Genomic DNA, 22,841 nt, shown 5'->3' with positions numbered 1-22,841 from the left:
AGGATCGCACCATCAGCCGGGTGCTCAACTGGGTGTGGAGGGGGTGGCCACAAGGGCCTTTTGCATCGGAGTTCCAGCCCTTCGCAACCAGACAACATGAACTCTCAGCTCATCGCGGCTGTCTGCTGTGGGGAGACCGCGTCGTGATTCCCCAGGGACTCCGTCAGCGCGTCCTGGAGGCTCTGCACGTTGGCCACCCGGGAATTGTCAAAATGAAGGCATTGGCTCGGTGTTACGTCTGGTGGCCTAATATGGACGATGCCATCACTGCCTGGGTGTCCGCCTGTCAAGCGTGCCAAGAGTCGAGGCCTGCACCACCGGCAGCTAAGGGACACACCTGGGAGACGCCAAAGACACCCTGGTCGAGGGAGCACATCGATCTGGCTGGCCCCTTTCACAGCCGGACCTTTATGGTAGTGGTGGACGCCTATTCCAAATGGCTGGAGGTTGCCCTGATGCCCTCCACCACTACAGAAGCCGTCATCCGGGTGCTGCGAGGCCTGTTTGCAATGCATGGGTGTCCTGATGTCCTTGTCTCTGACAACGGACCGCAGTTCACGTCAGGCATGTTTGAGCGGTATCTTTTGGGACTGGGCATCCGCCATGCCCTAACGGCACCCTTTCATCCATCCAGCAACGGACAAGCGGAATGAATGGTGCGCTCGGCAAAAGAGGCACTGGCGCGCCTGGACCGGGGAGACTGGCATGAGCGGGTCACCGAATACTTGTTCGTGCAACACATCACCCCTCATGCGGCCACAGGGCGGAGTCCTGCTGAACTGCTTATGGGCCGCCGCCTCAGGTCACCGCTCGACCGGCTACACCCGGACTTTGCCGTGGCTGAACCCCCAGGCTGTGCCAACGCGCCACGGTCATTTGTCCCAGGAAACCAGGTCTTTGCCCGGAACTATGTGGGGGACATTCCTTGGGTGCCAGCCACAGTAGTGGGAGTCACTGGACCTCGCTCATACCAGGTGGCACTCGAAGACGGACGCTTGTGGCGACGGCACATTGACCAGCTTAGGCGCAGGGTTGGGGACTTGGACACTACCGTGGTGCCCCCAACTGCGCTTGTGGCTCAAGAAGAGACACGTACAGATGGCGAGGCCCCACCTACACCTCCCTCGCAAACTGCCAGCGTGGAACCAAGCCGCTTCAGAGGGTCTGCCAGACTTACCACAGACTCAGACCACTCCACTTGCGGAGGTTCCACCCACAGCAGCGGATCCAGGGGAGTTGGTTCCAACGCCACCTAGGGTCGCACCACAGCCTCAGCAAGAACTGGGTGGCCCTCCGGACTTGGCTACCAGTCCCCGGCGGTCTGGCAATTTCCAAGCGCCCAACTTATTTAAAGGACTATGTTGTTGGACAGGTATCACTGTTGGTCTAAGTATGGGAAATGTAACCGATATGCTTTTATGCCTAATTGAACCATTACGCGTAGTGCTGTATATAAGGAAACCATTACGATTGTAACTAACGCCTTATCTCGGTGGGGAGGGGTGTTATGTAGTGAAGTTTCACCCTGGGCCAGCAGGGGGATACTGTATATAGTTTTCACTCAGGTCTGTAGATAGTTTTCACTCAGGTCCGCGTCAGTTATTTTAGGCGGGAAACTCTGGGCTGTTGTTGCTACAATGTTGACAGCCGGCTGCCTATAAAAGCAGGCCGGCTGAGCTGTTTGCAGTCAGTTCTATTCCAGCTTACAAAATAAAGAGCTACTTGGAGAAATCGCTGTGCCGTCTGTTATGTCAACCCACAACTTAACAGAACTGACTGTGCATGGTTGGGTATTTTCCTAGAGCTCCAAAATACCCTTGAGCTAAATCACCCAAGAGTTTCCCAATACCTTCCATACTAAACACACTGATCACTTTGTTTTTGAAAGCATGTATTTTGGGTTAAGGGATCTTCCATTCTACCCTCAGGGGAATCGCCACCAACACAAGGAATGTTTTATATAAATAAATAACGATGGTTAATCACTGGTTTCAGATTTGGGTAAATTGTTTCTCCTGAATTGCTCTAGACACATGAAATTTATATTTTAGATGAAGACAGACATATTACCTAGAGATCACAGTACAGCTGTCTTGCAAAAAATAACTTTCTCTATGAGGTCAGTAATTTTCCGCAATTTTATGGGGGGGGGGGGAATCAGTCACTGAAAAGATATACAGGGTCTCTTTCTAACAATCATTTTCTTTTGCTACCCCATTGCCAAGATTACAGAACTCCCTCTTTACACATATGAAGGCAGGAGCAACACACCTTAAAGGGTCACAAGGGAGTCTCTGAGTTCTCTAAAAGTTAATGTTCATAATTTTGTTCAGTGTTTTCACTGCGGTACCTTTTGAGTGCTTTGGGTATGTAGCTTATTAAGTTATCAAAGCATTGCTTCATTTTAAAGTGGCCAGTTTAAGATTGGAGGAGAGTCCATAGCATTAATGGAATGTCTTCTTCTTGTGTGGCACCAAAAGGGACACGGCATTGAATTCATGTCTGTCTTTTGCCTCGTGATCACCTGCTTTCATCCCTATCTCTGCTACGGCAAGTTCCAGCATTCCAAACCTGTGAGCAGTTTGCAAAGTCTTGGCAAGAAATAAAATAAATGCAGTGAAAGCAATGTTGGATAACGACACAGTTAGCCTAGTCTACCATTTGATGGAGTCTGGACTTTAGAAGCGAGCTCTGAAATGACAGCATAAACTTCTCTCCTTGTTATATTTAAGGTTCTGCATAGACTCACTTTCCACTTTTATCTTTCAAAACTCAGTCTCTCACTGCCTGTGACCTCCAACTGTAGCATTGCGTGGCTATTCCCTCCCCTCCCACAAGTGTGATAAATAAAGACACCGGACACAAGAGTTTAGAGTTAATGGGCGAAAATGGCCACAACTTTATTGATTACAGGTATGAGAGGTATTGGCTTAGGCATTGGCCCCTAACCGACTATCCGGTCTAACCGGGAAGGGTTAAACACCAACAGGGGGAGCTACCCGAGATGCGTATCCCTAGGCGCTCCCCGAGGGGTTACCGCTCGGGGGCGCGCTTTAGGCCCTAGCCTCCGTAGGTTTCGGACGAGGCGACGCCCCTCGGAGTCCTTTAACGAACTACCCTTCAAGCATTGGGGGAGGTGATGGCGCTCCTCCCCCCCGTCCTCATTTGCATAACAATACCCCGGCCAATGCCTACCGCCAAAACCAAGGGAGTTGTGACGATTTGCTACGAGGTAGGCGAAAAAACCAAGTGGCTTCCACATGCCAATTAGCCAAATGGAAAAACTCCTACCAGGCCCCTTGCGGCGACCAGCCGAAGCCCATAGCAAGTCGATGGCGAAGCCTAAAGGGCGGGTGGGCGGGAAACCAGGATCGCTGCAAGGGGAGAAAAGGGGCGAGCCGAGGGCTGCCCCGACCTTAAGTGGCCTATTGAAGGCCCGCCCCCGCCGCCAGCCGATTGGCTGGTGCCGCGGGGGGATGCAAATTGAGGGAATCCCCGCTTCCCGCGAGGCTGGGGCTAGCCTCGCAGGAGTGTGGGGCGGGATCGGGAGCCCGCAACCCCCCCTCCTCATGAAATCGGTAGTGGCATTGCGTGGCTATTCCCTCCCCTCCCACAAGTGTGATAAATAAAGACACCGGACACAAGAGTTTAGAGTTAATGGGCGAAAATGGCCACAACTTTATTGATTACAGGTATGAGAGGTATTGGCTTAGGCATTGGCCCCTAACCGACTATCCGGTCTAACCGGGAAGGGTTAAACACCAACAGGGGGAGCTACCCGAGATGCGTATCCCTAGGCGCTCCCCGAGGGGTTACCGCTCGGGGGCGCGCTTTAGGCCCTAGCCTCCGTAGGTTTCGGACGAGGCGACGCCCCTCGGAGTCCTTTAACGAACTACCCTTCAAGCATTGGGGGAGGTGATGGCGCTCCTCCCCCCCGTCCTCATTTGCATAACAATACCCCGGCCAATGCCTACCGCCACCTGAGCCGGATTATCCGGCTCACCGCCAATACCCTCGAACCTGTAACCAATCCCTAAGTCCCTGAAAGATATCTGCCAACCAAATGTCATTGCCAGCATCGGATAGATGCACGCCATCCCAGCGATAGAGCGTGTCCCTGTTGTATTGTATTTCAGGGTGCCTGATGACACGACCGCCCCAGGCGGCAACTCTACGTGCTACAGTACGCTCAACAATCCTCCTGGCCCTGTCAATGGCCGCGGGTTTTGCCGCACCCCTCCAAAATCGCCTTTCCAACAACGATGACCAAATTATTGTCATATTAACGTGGGATGCCTTCAAGAACTCCAAGTCCTTAATAATGTTCCACATCAGGTTCACCCCTTTTCTGCAAACCAGGTCGTTCTCGCCCAGTTGAATGACCAAGGCGTCAGGTGAACCCTCGACCGCTATTCTCCCGGCTATAGCCGGGAGAAATTCCTCCCAGAGCATGCCCCGCCTGGAGATCCATACTACTTTGACGTTGCTAGGCAGCAGTAGGTCAGCGACCCGACCCCTACGGTCCGCGCATTGCTTTGCCCAATGCACAATGCTGTGGCCGATAATCCACAGTCGCACCACACTTGCTCCTGGAATGAAAGAACAGAAAATACCGGTCAAGGGGAAGACAGGGGGTGGGGGATGCTGCTAGGGGGGAAAGCCATAGGGGAATTAACGAGGCTTCCGGATGTAAAAGGGGCGAGCCGAGGGCTGCCCCGACCTTAAGTGGCCTATTGAAGGCCCGCCCCCGCCGCCAGCCGATTGGCTGGTGCCGCGGGGGGATGCAAATTGAGGGAATCCCCGCTTCCCGCGAGGCTGGGGCTAGCCTCGCAGGAGTGTGGGGCGGGATCGGGAGCCCGCAACCCCCCCTCCTCATGAAATCGGTAGTGGCATTCTAAGGCATCTGAGGGTCTCCTGCTCTGCTCACTTTCATTTGCTACCCCTTATGCCTGGAACTGCTCTTCTGAACACATAAGTGCCAGCTTTCTCTGTGATTCAACACCCAAGTCTTCAACTAAAGCAAAGTCTGAGTGTATGTGCTTCTGTTAATTCCCTATTTAACATCTCCCTCTGTTGTCTTCCCCATCTAAATTTAGAGCGTATGTTCCTTGGGGCAGGTTTTTTGTAGCACAGAAAATCTGCAGAGATAAGCTCCTTCACACATTCATGTATATCATGTCCCTCCTAAACATTTGACAATTTGAAGCTGAATTGTGTGAACTGACTGTATTGAAAGTATTGCTTGAAATAATCTGGGGAATTACGAAAATTCCACCTTGTGTATGTGATCCCTTGTTGCTCATTTACACATGAAAGCAACTAAGCGGTAGGCATAACTAAGTGAAAAGGGTCTGTTACTGTAATCTCCCACTACTACCGTTAACATTTGACTATGGCTTAGGTTTGGAAGGGACATGTTTCAGTCTGTTATACTGGTTCTGCGAGGACATGGAGCATCGTGAAGGGGATTCGGAAAGAAATCAAAGCGCTCTTGCCAAGGGTGAAAAAGATTATGAGAAGCAAAGGGATCACCTTGGGAACGTGGAGGTGAGCATCATGTGCAAATGCTGTTGATGAGGTGGGTTGTGTTAACAGACTCTATTGGTTTCTGTTCTTGCCTAAATTCTGTAAGAGAAGATCACATAACACCACCCTGTGATCTTCGGATGAAGGGTTGTATACACATTTAATAAACAACAAAACACCCCAAAATGGTTTTCCCTTACAGCAGGCATGGGAAAACTTTGGCCTTTCAGATGTTGTTGGACTACAACTCCCATCATCCCTCGCCATTGGTCATGCTAGCTGCGCCAACACTACTTGGAAGGCCAGAGGTTCCCCGTTTTAGGTGTATATCCATCACTAGGCCGTAATAATCCTTCCTTCAGAAGGACAGTGAATTTCAAAAGCTAAAGTGCATTAGGGGGGAATGCTAAAATGGGAAAGAGAAACTGTGATTTCAACTGCTTTTGCAAGATACGTAGTTACCAGAGGAGGAGGCCACCGCTCTAGTGCACAGCTGTTTAATGCATTAATCTGCAGACATAGTTATTCTCTGGCTGGAGTCCACAGGCTTCCCTAAGACCAAAAAATGAGCCCTGACTGGGTTTTTCGAGTTAGTAAAATCTATGTATGTGTTGTCAGTGCACATCTGGAATTTAGAACTGCTAATGGATCTGCTGCGAAAGAAGAGAAGGGAGAAGTGTCTAGCCAACCAACCCACATGTTAAAAAGCATTACTACATTGCTGGCAGACAGCCCTTTGCTCTCTTAACTTTGCACCAGTAAAACTGGAATGCTAAAACAGTCAGATAGGGGCTCAGTGCATATGCCTTGAGGCCTACTGGAATGCAGATTTCCCACTCCCACCCACAAAGGAGTATTTAAATAGCAAGCTACTGGGTTTTTTTTGGGGGGGGGGACGGCAAATCATATGCCAACGTATTGTATATTTTATTATCATATCAAACACAGTGATACCACATTAGGTCGCTGGGCTAAATCTGGTAGCCTAACTACTCGGTTGGTAACCCAGAAGCAATGGGGTGTGAATGGAGTGGTAGTTGTGGTTCTCGTATTTGCAACCAGTCTAGTTTGGGAAAACTGTACCCTAGTTGAGACGACAGGATTCATGTTATTCCACGCATACTGGAGCAAAGCAATTATGGCAGCCACTTATATAGGAGGAAGCAACATGTGGCCAGGACATATTTTGCTCACCTCATCCCACTGATAAATTTATTCTCCATCACTACCTGTGAGCCTTCCTTTCTTTTCAGTGGTCTGTTTACATCTAGCGCAATGTCTCCATCTTCTTCATTCCAGCAGCAGCAGCAGCTTCCATTCTATTCCCTTTTCTGTAGTCAAAATGGGTTAGATGTTTCCCAACCTTTCTGTGACCATTCTGTGATGACCTCCTTCTTACCAGGGACAGCCAGGGAGACCAAGAGTTCCTTTTTAACATTTTGCATCATGAAAAGGGGAGCGGAGAAGTGAAACAATGCCCGTTCAGTGATGGTCTGGATGAAGACTAAATTTAATACAAATACACGCCCGCCCCCCCTTCCCATAAAAAGAAAAAGCAGTGCATTAGAAAGCTTTATTGCATGATGTGTTTACATAATGCGGTAGAAGTGAACTTTAAAATTATATCAGAGATTTCTGGGCACAGGTCAATGGTCAATATTCTAAGCCTGCATGGCACAAACTTTTTAAATCTAAAACAGAAGAGTAATTTGGGAGCAGAGATAGATGTTGAGTATTTTTAAAAGGAAACTCCTGTTATACTCAATGTAGTGCCAAAACTGGATGAAGATTGCAACAAATTATCAGTGCGCTAGGATGCAGGAAATTGTTTTTTGTGGGGGGGGGGAGTTAATTCAAGTTCTTCATTAAGTAAAACTGTGAGGATGAAATATTAAATTCAACATTTTACAGGTCTTTGCCTACAGCCAGGAAAACAACAAAATGAACAATGGTGTGCGTGTGTGTTCCCTGCAGGATATATATTTGACCATGCATGGCTTGTTCTTAAATTACAATTCATAGAATAACACTGCTGGAAAAAAAGCTTATTTTACACTATGCTACACACAAAACAAAGTCTAGTCACATTTACACATTTTTACAATAATTCTTTGTCTAGAAACGTGTCCTTTTCTACTTTAGAACTATATCTTTTTTAAATTCCCAGTTCACAGAAAAGACACAATAAGTCCAAAGACAGTCCTTTGAAAAGGGAAATGTAACCCAACATCACAAATGGGCTTCTTCATTCACAAAAAATATTGTATTTCACAGCTGTTAAAACTTAGTGATGGATAGTTGTAAGCCATCCATACCTATGCTTTAGGTAGCAAAGTCAAAGTAAAGTATTTCAAAATTAAAGGATTTCTCCCCTTGCATGTGTGTAAATTATAGTCTTTAGAATGCTCCTTTGAATTAGTCATGTATCTAAGTGAATTGTTAAGTAACGACATGTGAACTCCACCCCCACTTCACATTAATTAATGAATGTGGAAATTATTTTTACTACAACTTCTAATAAAGAAATGCTTCATTTTGACCAGGAAAACACAAAGCTCTCTGTGCTTTACAGAATACGGAGGCTATTTGTGAAAGTGCAATCTTTTGCTTTACAATCTGGATGGAAGAGGAATCCAAAACTATTTGAAATTTGTAGAAGACTGGATAGGGAATTCACCGCAAGGCTCTCCTGCACAAATGAATGTGCTCCTGAAATGCATGGGAAACAGCACTCAAATGGAACTTGCACAGGAGAACTTCCCAGTGGATCGTGTCCAAAATCCAAGTCTCATTAACGTTACATGACTTTCCCTGAATATTACTAGCAACAATATATATATAAAACTAAGAAACCTGACCCACCTAGGCTGCCAGCCTAAACACACTTACCGGGGAGTAAGTCCATTGAATTTAATGGGGCTTACATCTGAGAAGACATATATAGGCTTGCACTGTGCATGTTACTTGCCATGTTCTTGCGTCCAGCAACAGGACTGCATCAGTTTACAAATCTAAAATGGTATCTGCATTCCTGGCTAAAAATTGCCTGAGTATGGCTTTCTAGAAAAACTTTGAGTGTTTACGGACAAATGAAAAGTGCACATGGGGATGGGGAGAGCTGCAAATGCACAACCTAAAGCAATTCATTTCAAGGCCATCGACTGAGAACATTTTTTAATAAATGGGGGTCAGATTTAGAAGTTCAGCTGAAGTTAGTAAGAGCTAGCAACCTTTTTGAAGAATGAACTCTGCAGAATGCTGTATGAGTTAAAGGCAGTGGATAGCCATGATCACGTTGCCAGGTTTTGCACTGTGACCTGAAGCATCCCACATGTTACACCTTCAACATTTTTGCTTTTACAACCGCCATTCAGAATAGGAGGGGAGACTGAACCATGTGACTTCAAAATAGATATTGCTTCTAGAGAAAACTGCTTGGTTACTTTTGGTGCATTTTTCCCCGAATGTTACACTGTTCATGCTGAGGAATTCTTTGCATTGCCATTTTTAGCTGAGAGTTCTTTTTGAACTCAAGAAAACAATTATTAAGGCTTGTGAGAAAATGACAGGTAGGGCTCAGCGGACAAATAGATTCCCTTGTTACATAGCATCTGAAATCTGTTATGTAGATGTTTGAACCAACAAAGCAGCGGTGAGTGAAAAATGTAGGTTCTGCTGTGATAGTACGTTTTGAAGCATGTTGCATGGAATTCCTTCGGGCATTTCTGCTGCATGGCTCAAAAGCTACTGTACTGTTGCCACTGACAATTATCCTTCAGTTTGAAGATAGGATTGACTTGGATATTGTTCACTTTCAAAGCCTTGAAACAATTAGATTTTTTGGCAGCACCTGATAAATGCTAGTATCTGTCTATGTCTTTATCAAAGGAATAGCATAACATCATGCAGATGTGCGAACAGTCCCTTGGCAGCAAGGGAGAACTGGAGTACATTACTGAAAACCTTCAAGGCAAACAAAACGAAGGTATAGGTTCCCTTGGTGGTGTCTCTTTCTTGCATGCAAACCAGAATCATGAGCACATTTCATTCGGAACACATGAGGAGGTCTGTCAATCCCAGATGAGTACCTATGGCCAAACTTTTAATAAATGGGTGATCGTAGTGAGGATTCAATGGAACTCATTTCATGAGCTCCTGGATTGGTATATGTTAGTGTCTCCATAAAAAAAGAAGGCCGGCCCACCACTATTTTGCATTGCAAACTGTTTTGCAAACTGTTTCAAAACAGATGGTTGTTTGGGATAGATACTGGATTTTCAAAGAGAATGACATGACTTTGGTTGGGCCAGTGAAATCCTTGTGTGTGAGCTCAAGTGGCTGTTTGGATCCCAACTCATACCAGCAACCTAGAAAACATTTCCTGTGGGACAACTCCACTGGCATTATAAAAATATTCTGGCGAAATATCTGAGAGGGTTTTATTTGCCAATGGTAAATAAAAAGGGCAACATGGCAATCCTTGAAGGACCAGTTGTACATTTGTTTGCTGTCATGTATAAAATGTGCTTTTTTGGAGTACTGGGCTACTGTCTAACTAGTAGGCAGTTAAGGACACCATATTTTACAGGAACAGGTAAGCAGGACCTCTTACCCCTGCTGTCTAGAAAAAAATTATATATGTATCTTCGTATAATCCTAATATGTTCTGGCTCAATAAGTACCAGAAGTGCTTATGACAAGAGTGCCTGCTAAGAAATGAAATTCCATAAGCTACACTGGGAATTTGACTGAAAAGTAGGTATAAATCTCAGTAATCATAAAAATGGCCAAATGGATGTTGTCAAGCAGACAGGTAAATGCAACCATTTAGGATGGTTCCCCCCCACCAAAAAACCTGGTTAATGTAAAATGACAGTGTGTGCTCTTCTAGAGCATAAGATCTGTAGCAATTGTAAACATAAATATTGTTTTTGTGCCTGAGCATTTCAACCAGTTTACCAGCTGTGTTTCAGGTCATTTCTCAAACCGTTTTGGAAATTTGCAATAACTTACTACTTTATTATGGAAGAAGATCCTTTGATATAGGAGGTGGGGGATATGCTTTTGATAGCAAGGATTTAGGAACCCCTCTGCCAGAGACTAACCTCAGTCTCCTGAAATAAATGAAATATTGATTAAATACATTCAATTTCCTTCAGTTTACTGGCCAATACCTTTCCCTCTTTAGTCAAAAATGCACACTGACTGGGTTTATTAAAAAAACAACAACCCTTCCATATCATTGCAGAATCACTAAATAAACAGTATGTCAAAACTGAGGGAATACACATTATCCAGGAGCCCTACGGTAGCTGTTACAAGAGACAAACATCCTCTTAGAGGGGCAAGGTCAAAGTTAATAGCAACAGTAACTCATGGGACAAAATCCAGCAGTTGAGTGAGAGAAGCAACGTACAGATGGAATTTCTCACACTCTTTTCTTATAGTTGTATGGCCAGTATTTGGCTTTCTGCATAAAGGCTGTGACTGTAGTCCGCCAGAATGATGTGCAACTTTCTCTCAAGTTTGTTTTTCAAGTGTTGAGCCATTGGCTGGCATGGCAACAGTGATGCAATCGTTATGCCTTCTTTAGTACCACTAGCTTAGAGGTATGTTTAAGTGTAAAAAGTTCCCTTTTATACCAGTCTTCAAGAAAAGGGGAAACACTGAATGTGTTTGATTCTTGAATATTTCCACGATAGGGTGTTTCTAAAGAGCTGCTTCATGAAAGCCATGGAAATAAGTGGAAGAAACCCCTCTCATATACATTCTTTAAACTACATTCCGTACACTTCGGAAAGGAAATCTCTGGATGTTTAAATATCCCCATGATTTGGGGGATGGGGGACAGTTTCCATGTGCAAGGACGGAAACTGTCTCTATTCCCTGTTGTCTTGCATTCTCTGTTGTTGTTGTCATGGTTTGTGGTGGTGTTGAAAATCTAACTGGAAAGGAGCATAGCAGGACCTTTGTATAATTCATCCAGTGGGCTTGACAGAGTTATGCTTTGCTACATCAGATTAAGAAAATAGCCTAATCAGCCCACGCATGTGCACAAAACTCCTACTTGACCTTGACAGCAAATCCTCTTTTGTCTCCGGCTAGTTGCTGGCACACTGCTATAATTTATATATACATCTCTACAGCTGAGTGACAAGAGGTACTTTGTGCTATCCCTGTGCACATGTGCTATTATGTTGAATGTGCATGTACATGTTTGTGAGAGGTCCCGGGATAAAAATGTCCTAGTGGAATGAGTTCCTGTTAAAAGGATTTCCCTTCATGCAGGACAGGATGCGTGAAAATTGAAGGCACCTGGACTCGGTAGGCGTGGGTGTGCGCGCACGTTGTGTGTGCACGCCCACATGCACGCACATACTCGGTATATACACAAGTAGACATACATTTTTACATTCTTTGGTGGAAAGATAAAAATTCATGGCATGTTTCTATTTAACAACATTGTCTTCAGAGAGGTCATCGCAACTGTGACAGAAGTTAGTTTGCCTATTTAAAGAACTGCCCTCGAACTGACAAAATATAGTACTTTACAATTATTACAAAAGGTCACGAGGAAAATGAACATAAACACCTTTCACAAAATACAAAATACGGAAAACCTTCTTAGAGACCACATCAACGCAGCATGAACAAGACAGAACAACATTAGGCAATTTCCACATCACCTCTTCCCCCACAGCCCTGACTTAATTTCACTGGTCTGTTACACACCTTTTTTTTAATTATTATTATAGCCCTTTGTGTTGCCTTTTTTAGCCTGCTTCAGTATTATGAAAATGAATCTAAAAGATGATGGGGAAAGCAGCAAATGGAACTGACGGGAGAATGCTAAACTGAAAGACTGCTGGCAGCCTGTGTGCCTGTGCCTGTATATGACAACGACTCTTCTTGGAGTTGACACGGATGCTGTTATCACACCTGCATCTCTGAAGTGCCCATCAGACCAAGTGCTTTGGCTTCTTCTGGTGTCAGTCCGCTCTTAAGTGTCCTCCTTACTGAGCAGTCACAAAATAGAAAGGAAAAAAAGGAAAAAAGGATGAAGGTGCTACTAGACTAAACACAAAAATATAACCAGCCAAACACGCAGCTACAAGTCCAGAATCAAGGCTTTCCCTTCCTGAAGAGTGATTTGTGCATTCTAACAGAGAAATATCCCAATGTACAAAATTAGGACCAACTTGGCCAGTTAGCCCTGGTGATCATTCAATGTCTACTGACTAGGGTTTACTCCCCCAAAAAATGACCCCTGAATTTTTGAATTTTACTGATATTGATGCTGCATTTTATGTTGTATTCTATGCTGTTTTATGCTATTTTAAGTTGCATTTTAATCAATGTTTTATATTTGCTGTTGGCCGCCCTGAGCCCTGTTTTTAAACCGGGAAGGGCGGGGTATAAATAAAAATATATTATTATTATTATTATTATTATTATTATTATTATTATTTATTGTAAAATCTGGCAGAGAGCAGGTGGCCTGGGAAGCGACGGCCTCATTGCAAGACAGCTTTGTCCCAGATTGCCTGAAAAAGATGGCAAGGAGACTAGAAGAGGAAGGTCTCCCTGGACCTGGAAGATCTGGTCACTAACATCCCTTTCACTGGCAAGATTCTTCAGTGGGTCGTTACCATCCATTGCCATGTTCTCTTGGATGACCCTGCCTTTCTTGTCTCATCTCAGTCTGGAATGCACCCTGCTTTTGGCGCTGAGACCACCTTGGTCACCCTGTATGAAGACTGTGTCAGGACAGAGAGAGGAGAATATGTCCCTGTTGATACACCTCGACCTCTGCAGCTTCCAGTACCATTCAGCATGGTACAGTGGTGCCTCGCAAGACGAAAAGAATCCGTTCCGTGAGTCTCTTCGTCTTGCGGTTTTTTCATCTTGCGAAGCAAGCCCATTAGCGGATTAGCGGATTAGCGCTATTAGCGGCTTAGCGGGCTTAGCGGATCAGCTGAAAAGCGGCTTACCGGCTTAGCGGATCAACTGTTAAGCGGCTTAGCGGATCAGCTGATAAGCAGCTTAGCGGATCAGCTGATAAGCAGCTTAGCGGCTTGGGGAAAAGGAGGGGGGAAAGGAAAAAAACAGTTTCGTCTTGCGAAGCAAGGCCATAGGAAATTCGTTTTGCGAAGTACTTCCAAAACGGAAAACCCTTTCGTCTAGCGGGTTTTCCGTCTTGCGAGGCATTCGTCTTGCGGGGCACCACTGTATTCTTTGGGAGTTACTGTTGGAGTTTGGAGCAGCAGCCACTGCTTTGAAGGGATTGTGTTCCTATTTGGATCACCGGCTCCAAAAAAATGAAGTTATTGTTTGACCCCATGGAGCCTCCGGTGCGAGGTTCTTCAGGGTTTGGTATCACACCGCCACAGTAACATCTACATCAGGCATAGGCAAACTCGGCCCTCCAGATGTTTTGGGACTACAACTCCCATGATCCCTAGCTAACAGGTCAGGGATGATGGGAATTGTAGTCCCAAAACATCTGGAGGGCTGAGTTTGCCTATGCCTGATCTACATGAAACCTCTGAGTGGGGTCAGCCATAGTTTTGGAGTGTGTTGTCATCAGTATGGTGGTGACATGCACCTGACTTCTCCTTTACATTGAAGGCAGGTGTAGGAAAGAGATGTGCTGAGCTGGTGCCTGGGCTTGGTAATGGACTAGCAAAAGTTGGCAGCCCAAACGGATGAGAAAGTTGGAAGCGCAGCCTTCTCAAAACTTAATCAAATTCAATGAATGAAAAGCCTTTCCATTTAACAGGTGTTAAGGCCTTTCCACGTTCACTCAAGCTCCCAAATGCTGGGAAACAGACACATTTAGGCAATATCAATATAGCCCGGAGTGATATCCTACCCTGTGGATGTCAGTTGCTGATAAGCTACTGAAAATATAGTTATTTATTTATTTAAAATTAATTCACGTTACATGTTAATTGTCATACACATTCAACATTCTACATAACATATATTATTTCTATAAATTCCCCACACCTAACCCTATAACCACCTCCCCTTTTACCCAAATACCCATGTGACTTCCTTCACCCTCATGCGTGATATCCAACTTGTTACTTAAAAAACCCCAACTCTAATATTGTCTTCATTTTTGTTCATTAGAATGATCATCTGTTAAAAACATAGCTTCTTAACTTAATGGGTTCAATCTATACTTACTGTATCCAGAGATTTCTAATAGAATGATTTTGTACAATATATTCTTCAACACATTTCCATTCCTTTCTTAATTTTTGTTTTGATTGCATTCTGATTGATGCTGTCATCTTGGCTAGTTCAATATATTGGCAAAATTTAGTTTGCCACTCTAACACTGAGGGAATCTCCTCACTCTTCCAATATTCTGGCAGCCGCTATAAGCTACTGAAAATATTTTTAATACTACCAAAGTATCACAATGCTTCTACCAAGCAATTTAGGGATGAAGGAACAAGGACAAAATGAAGCTGACAGAACCAACATCTGACTAAAGTAGAATTCAGGCCTAACACTGCGGATAAAAAAACCTCTGACTATTGTCCTCAAAATTCAGTCACGCTGGTCATCATCCACACTGCTTTCAGCAATCCAGCATGTGTTTATCCATGACTACTTATTATTATTGTGCTTTACATCAATATTTGGTATTCTAAAGGTATTCTGGAGACATTTTAATTTTGTCATACCAAATCAGATTTTTTATATACGTTGTGAATGCTATAAGAAAAATCCCATCACGCAGTGCATTTTTTCAAGCATAACTATTAAATGGGTGCTTTAGCTAAGATGCTTTGGCGCTGTGGGTAAAACCTCAGTGCCTAGGACTTGCCAATCGTATGGTTGGCAGTTCGAATCCCCGCGGCGGGGTGAGCTCCCATCATTCGGTCCCAGCTCCTGCCCACCTAGCAGTTCGAAAGCACCCCTAAGTGCAAGTAGATAAATAGGGACCGCTTTCTAGCGGGAAGGTAAATGGCGTTTCCGTGTGCTGCACTGGTGCTGGCTCGCCAGAGCAGCTTCGTCACGCTGGCCACGTGACCCGGAAGTGTCTTCGGACAGCGCTGGCCCTCAGCCTCTTAAGCGAGATGGGCGCGCAACCCTAGAGTCAGACACGACTGGCCCGTACGGGCAGCGGTACCTTTATCTTTACCTTAGCTAAGATTCCTGCATTGCAGGGGTTGGACTAAATGACCCTCGGGGTCCCTTCCAACTCAAAGTTTCTATGATTCTGTTTCCACATTCTTAAGTACTTCAATCTCAGACTGCTCCGTGTGTTTAAGAATGTGGGAATTCATGAAAGATATTTACAAATGGAATACACATGCACTACTTTATCATATGTTGTGGGAATGTAAGAAAGTAAAGAACTTCTGGGAAATGATTTTTATGAGATGAAAAAAGATGTTGAAATATACATTCCTAAAAAAACCAGAAGCATTTTTACTTGGTATTATAGGCCAAGACATTAATAGGCAAGGTGTTAAATTGTTCTTATATGCAACAACAGCGGCACGAGTATTGTTAGCCCAGAAACGGAAGCAAGAAGAAATTCCAATGAAAGAAGAATGGCAGACAGAATTAATGGACTATTCAGAATTGGACAAAATGATAGGAAGGATTCGAAACCTGCGGGACCAGAGATTTACAGAAGATCGGAAGAAGTATATGAATTATTTGAAGAGCAACTGTAATCAACAAATTACGCTAGTAGGACTACAAGAAGTTTTGTAAGGAGAAATATACGAAGTGTTACAAAGTAGAGAAAGATAGAGATATTGGTTATGAGTTTGAAATGTAACAGGGAAAATAAGAAATGCATACTAAGAGATTAGATTGAAAAATTTTCAGACAGGACTGATGGAATTCAAAAAAATTGATTAAGATGTAAAAGTATGTTTAATTATTGTTGAAAATGGTATGTTAAAAAACTAATAAAAATTTATATATATAAAAAGAAATACACATGCACCACAAAATGTGCCCATGGAATACCGAATCTGCCACGTTTCCATGTGAGCTTAAATATTCAAGAGAGAAGTCATTCCACGGTTTCAAATGGATGGGATAAATTTGGATTTCTTAAGGCTGGTTTGCACCAGCATTAAGAGTACACTATCAAGATTGGTTGATGAGTGTAACATATCTCTATTTGTTAGGACTGTGAGATGGATAAGAATGTAGGCTTTGTGAATAGCGCTCTTGCAAAAAGCCTAAGAGCTGTATGCTTAATTGACGCTAACCTAGCATTTCAGGTATATGTGGTTCAGTTGCATAAAACTTTCATTCCGGAGCAGCTATCCTAAAATACTTGAGGAATGGATCCATTTTGAGGCTGACTTCAATTCAATTCAATGTCATGTTCAGATTTTGAACATCAAGCTGGTGAGAGAGCTGGGATTTATTAGGTTAGAGGAAAGGGGCTTCTGCCTAAACATCAACAGAGTCTTTCTTCCCTGTTGATGTTTTCCACTGAACACAAACGAGAACCAGCACCATGGAATACTATATAGCATATTCATTACCATCATTTTTTTTTGCTCCCCAGTTCCCCAGGAGCAAAGGAGGCCTGGCAAAGATGAGAAACACATGGGGCCTTGATATAGAGGAGGGGATAAGAATGGACAGCAGCTACAGAAGAAATGTCCAATACAAGGCAATCTGCATGGAATAAGCACACGGGCAAATTATAAGTGAGTGATGCCAACGTATGGAGAACCTCAAGTCCACCTGGATGGGCAAAGGGCTGCTGAGAATTGCAGTGGAAAGGAAAGGAAAGCCAGTGTCAGCTCATTTGCATTGCTGGGATGTTTGCCCGCTCTATACAAATGTCTGTGTTACCTTTCCAAGGAAATGGCCACATGCAGGATCTCCTCCTTTAGCACTCTGGGGAAAGTAAATGTGCTCTTAAGCACATGCCAGCTAATTAGAACCAAGGGCAGCTTGGTGCAAAACACTCTTAATCTGCAACAGCATTAACCAGCTTGACTGCCAATTCATTGCACTTTGTTCACTCTCTGTTGCTCTCTCTCCTTTGGTCTAACGTCACAAAAATGCTAAAAGAATGAAGAGGGCATTAGAAAGCTGGTTTTTATTGATTGGAGTTCTATTCCACCCTATCTCAGTGGCTCAGGGAAAGCCACAATGCCTCTGAAACCCTCTAAAAATGTGTCTTTACATACATCAAATCAAAAAGCTGAAGGACAAACTGTATGCTTCTTACTCATTTATACAGCAATTAAATGCGCACACAGTTTTACTGAGTGGCACTGGATTTTAAGAGGTGCTAGCCAAATGGTCCACTAGCTTCTGCATTCCTTCTTGAGAACTCTCAAAGAAGAACTGGGCAAGGAAAATGTGCAGGCTGTGGGTACAAATATAACCACAGCAAGTTCCCATTTGAACTTCTGAAGTGCCGCCAAAATCAGGAATGACTACATCTTTGGCAGGCAGCACTTTTTCAGTAATGTCTGAAACTTCTCCGAGGGCCAACAATACAGGACGATAAACACTTCACATGTGTTTTTTATTTTATTTTTATTTTCTTACGGTTATATTTCCACCTTTCTTCTAACGCGGAGCCTAAGCTGGTGCAAATTTGAGTGTACTTTTGAGCAGATGCCCTATTGACTTGTGAGGACACTGACGTATGGGGACACACAACTGTCTTATGCTACTTAACCCTGTATCAAAAATAAGAATTCTGTTCTATGGAGTTGCCAGTCTCAGGGTTTGTCTACTGTATGCATGGAACTTTGTACTTGGACAGGGTGCAGCAGGGTCTGGGCAATTAATTTTTTTTTATTCTTAGTTTGAATGCTAATATGAAGACTTCTTCAGTTGTCATAGAGTTCTGTCTGAATAAAAGGTCTTGACCTTGCATACAGACATGCCTGTGACAGTTTAAAAAACAACATTCATTCTATTGTTGAACAATAGATTTGGATGGCACTCTTATCTTTGGTGTGGTAAGGCAAAAGTGCATAAGGGGTTTACAAATCATGTGATAAGAGGTGCCTTATTTGAAGTCTGGGAAAGAAACAAGAATTTGTTGGAAAGGAAAACAACGTGGTGGCTGTCACCAATTGATATATTAACAGCTAAAAAACTGAACATACTAGGGAGAGCGGCCACATATGAGGAAATTTTGATGAAGGCTGAAAAAGGTTGGAAATTAAAGCCCTATGAGTGCATTGCTGAAAAATTGACAGGATGGTTGCAATACCATCAAGTCAATGATGTCTTTAAAGAGGATAAAAAAATAGGATTTGAGGACAAAAAATCGAAATTTCAAATAGATATTTTAGAGAGTAAATCCAAGCTATTATCAAAAATGTACAATCTCTTACTAGAATGGAACACAAAAGATGAATTTATAAAAGAGGCTATGATAAAATGGGCTATTGATTTGGGACATAACATAGAATATGATGTATGGGCCAAACTCTGGAATGAGAGCATAAAATTCACTGCTTGTTCTGCCTTAAAAGAAAATGTTATGAAGATGGTTTATCGTTGGTATCTCACTCCCACCAAATTGGCAAAAATGTATAGAACAAGTAGTAAAACCTGCTGGAAGTGCAAGGAAAAATACGGCGATTTCTATCACATGTGGTGGTCTTGCAATAAAATAAAAGAGTTTTGGGATGCGGTTTACAACGAGTTAAAAGAGATGTTTAAGTACAGTTTTCCCAAAAAGCCGGAAGAATTTTTGCTAGGTTTGGTGGGAGAAGGGATTAAAAAGATAGATCAAAGATTATATTTATATGCAACAACTGCAGCCAGAGTTCTGATAGCTCTAAAGTGGAAGCAACAGGAGATGCTGACGATAAGAGAATGGCAGATAAAGTTGGTTGAGTATGCTGAGATGGCTAAATTGACACACAGAATTTGCAATCAGGAGGAGACAAAGTAGCAAAAAGAATGGAGTAAATTTATGGTTTATATAAGTGAGAATTGTACAAATATGAAAATGTTGGCAGGATTAAAATAATTCTCATGTCATGGCATAATTTATAATTAAAGAATCTGTAAACTATAGAATGGAATAGGATAACTGGTGGAAGGGAAGGACGGAAGCTAATGGATCTATGAAACACAAAGTAGGATACATGTAACAAGATGTGATGTTTTGGTGGTGGGTGGTGGGGGTTGGTTGGTGATTGTAAATTTCAATAAAAATCATATTAAAAACAACAACAACATTAACAACAACAACAACTATCAAATAAATGCAGTAGTCAAACCATGGGCGACAAAGTTGGAGGACCCTTAATGAAATCCACATGTCTCACTCCCTGACTCTTTGCAATTTTAGCCAGCCCCTCCATCCCAGCAGCCTTCTAAAATCAGCAGCTCAAGGGAGCACACAACTTCTGTCCTCCTGTACTTTTGGCTCCCAAGAGATCTTTTCTACAGCATATGCAATGCACCTGTGTACACGTACATAAACAAAAGAAAAAGGGAAAAAAATTCCTTCCAGTAGCACCTTAAAGACCAACTAAGTTAGTTCTTGGTATGAGCTTTCGTGTGCATGCACACAAAAGCTCATACCAAGAACTAACTTAGTTGGTCTTTAAGGTGCTACTGGAAGGAATTTTTTTTTGTTTTGACTATGGCAGACCAACACGGCTACCTATCTGTAACTAAAACAAAAAGGACAATCAATTCTTCTTACTGGTTCACCAGGTGTACTTACATGACTTCCTGTTTGCTCTTGACCGCTTCCTTTCTCTAGGCACTGCTCGCTGACTTGGCACTTGTGTGGCAGACTTGACAATGCGATCCATGATCTCGTCTGCTGCATCATCTGTAGCGTTAGGCGAATCATCATTGCCAGCGTTCCACGAGCCAACGCGACCTGGAAAATGGAATTGGCAACACACCATGATTTTATATTCCACGTTGTTCTGATGGTTTCGGCAAGTAGGAGCATGTCCTAATATTTTATAATATCGGCCACCAAGATTCAGGTTCCGTTTCACTAACCTCTGGTCTGTGAAATGCCTTGTCGAATTTTGCAGAGCCCCAGAAAACTTCCTAGAACTAGGTCAAATGAGAGTAATAGTTCATCAGGTTGGTTATATGCCACATGGTAATTTGGTTACCCTGGAGCACCATCACCCAAAAGATTTTTAAACTGTAATTTATGTAATTAAACCAGTGTGTATAGTATTAGAAGTTGAAGAGGGAACAATAGCTGGGAAATGACGGGAGTACAAATGTGAACTCACAAACCACAGGTATGGTTTTTTCAGGTATACCCATGCATGTATTATGAATCTCTGCTACACACACAATATTTGTATTCTCCATTAATCCTGCTACAACTGAATAGGATATAACTGCATAAAGATTTAAGCAGGAATATACCTGTAATGGTGAGCTTTCAGAAAGACAGAGCCCACTGAGCACAAGCCACTGAATTTCTGGGATTGTTTTGTGACAAGCAATGGTCACACAAAGCGACAACTTTCCCCACAATTATTTCTCTTTGTGGCTAGTCTGCACCACACAGCAAGACTATGGTTTGCACATCACACAAGCCATACTTTGGCTCAGAATGGCTGAATGATACCAGCTCCTAGCAAGGAGCTCAGGCCCACTTCTCAGGTCAGCACAGGACAGCACCTAGGCAAGGCTTGCCTGAATGTGTCGCCCAAATCTGGGACCAAGATTATGTTCTCTCTTGTTTAACCAGGACCTTTAACAATGATGCAAAGGTTATATAGATCATATTTAAGGAAAACAGACTTCAACCAAAATCTCAGGTTCAGCTCACACGCTAATCCAAATCTTGGGTCTCCTCGAGAGCAAGCGGGTGTGTGCCGAGACATAGTTTGGCTTAGTGTGATGTGCTCCCTCATTTGAATTTCAAAACCATTATTTGGCAGTGAAAATGTGAAACAGAAATGGATAGATGTATCAGCAGCAAAGACTGTTGACAGTCTTCTTCTAAATTGGCTTCGGGTTTTGAAAATAGCATCTGATGTTAAGAATTTCCTCATGGCTTCAAGATTCCTGTAATACTTCACTCAAATTACACTCAGGATCATGATCTCATCTTTGTTGGTTGGCATCCCCACTTCAGTATAAAAGGCCTAGAATGCTTGAAGCAGCTACCCAATACGTTGAACTGCTTTAGTGGAAACTCATGTGGATATTTGGTTATAATTAAAATAACTATTTGGGAGATCTTTTCATTTTTGTATGACTATCACAAATCATTCTTGAGTGGATTTAGTCATGGCACACCAAACCAAATTGGAAAGTGAGTCCGTCTACATGTGCAGCTGAATGGAGATTTGTGGCTTCTTTTCCTAGGTCTGCTTTGGGATTTTGGGCGTAACGGAGCTAAACCTAATGAGACAAGTTTCTTGATTGGATCTACCACTGCTTTTCAAATGTTTAATAGCAGCCAGAGGAGGAGATGTTAATCAGGATTGTAGCTCACTGGGGGTGGGGAGTTAATTCTTCCTCAGTGGAAATTGCTCCTTGAAGTTGCAAGTAGATGGTTTATTTATGGCAGGCTACTTAATATCGCAGCCTTCATTCCAACAGATCCCAGGGCAGCCACACAATATAAAATACTTGGGTCATGAACCCAACTTTGAACAGGACCATGACAAAGAGCGGGAAGAGACAATTGGATTGAGAGAGCCAGTGACTCAAGCTTCAGAGCGATTAGACCTGGACCCCAATATGGAGCCCCCAAACCGAGAAGTCCTCAAAACAGCACCCTCTGAAGAAATGACAATCTGCACAATGGGGACCTCCCACAAAGACCTTTGACTAGATGTGCACACTTGCTTTTCCAGGGGTGTCTCATCCCGTTTTGCTTCTCCTCATGGGAGAAAGTGGTGGCTGGGATGACTGCAAGCAGTATCTCGTGGGAGCCCTGTGAGATCTTGCCAGAACCAGGAAGCCACTGCTGCTTCTCCTTGCTTCTCCAGTGGGCGGGCAGGGTGCCTGCAGGGGCCCCACCCCTTGAATTCCACCATCTGAGGCAGCAGCCTCAGCCTGCCTCATGGATGGGCTGGCCCTGCACACTTCCTACAAATCCCATGGACTAGAAAATCCCATGGAATAACTTCCTCCAAGCAGCTTCATTGGGTGACACATACTAAGTCAAATAGCAAGGTATATTTTATTTCTAGCAGGGAAGGGAGTCTTCACCCAGGAATGATATGGTGTGTGTGTTTGTGTCTGTGTGATAGTACTTACCCAAGAAAGCAGCTATTCGAGATTTTTGTTTTTTTAAAGAAACTGCAGGAAATCTGACAATGAATCTCCTAGCCTTGAAGCTTCAT

The 22,841-nt window shown here is 43.6% G+C and overlaps 2 protein-coding genes across 38 annotated transcripts in view; one reads left to right on the top strand and one right to left on the bottom strand.

Moving 5' to 3' along the window:
• Positions 1-22,841, top strand: part of COBL (cordon-bleu WH2 repeat protein) — a 1,088,462-nt gene that overhangs the window by 877,456 nt on the left and 188,165 nt on the right. The window lies entirely within an intron of this gene.
• Positions 7,086-22,841, bottom strand: part of FHOD3 (formin homology 2 domain containing 3) — a 320,858-nt gene continuing 305,102 nt past the window's right edge. For all 37 annotated transcript variants that reach the window (XM_083708964.1, XM_083708967.1, XM_083708979.1 and 34 more), the window contains 2 exons: positions 20,231-20,392; positions 7,086-12,542 (listed from right to left, as the gene is read on the bottom strand). In XM_083708964.1, the coding sequence (XP_083565090.1) occupies positions 12,460-12,542; positions 20,231-20,392 (245 nt within the window). In that variant the 3' untranslated portion in view covers positions 7,086-12,459. The remainder of the gene's footprint in view (positions 12,543-20,230; positions 20,393-22,841) is intronic.

Source organism: Podarcis gaigeae (genome assembly GCF_964106915.1).
Source record: "Podarcis gaigeae genome assembly, chromosome: 13".
Classification (NCBI taxonomy): domain Eukaryota; kingdom Metazoa; phylum Chordata; class Lepidosauria; order Squamata; family Lacertidae; genus Podarcis; species Podarcis gaigeae.
The sequence above is the reverse complement of the archived record's forward strand: the minus strand, read 5'-3'. Positions and strand labels throughout refer to the sequence as shown.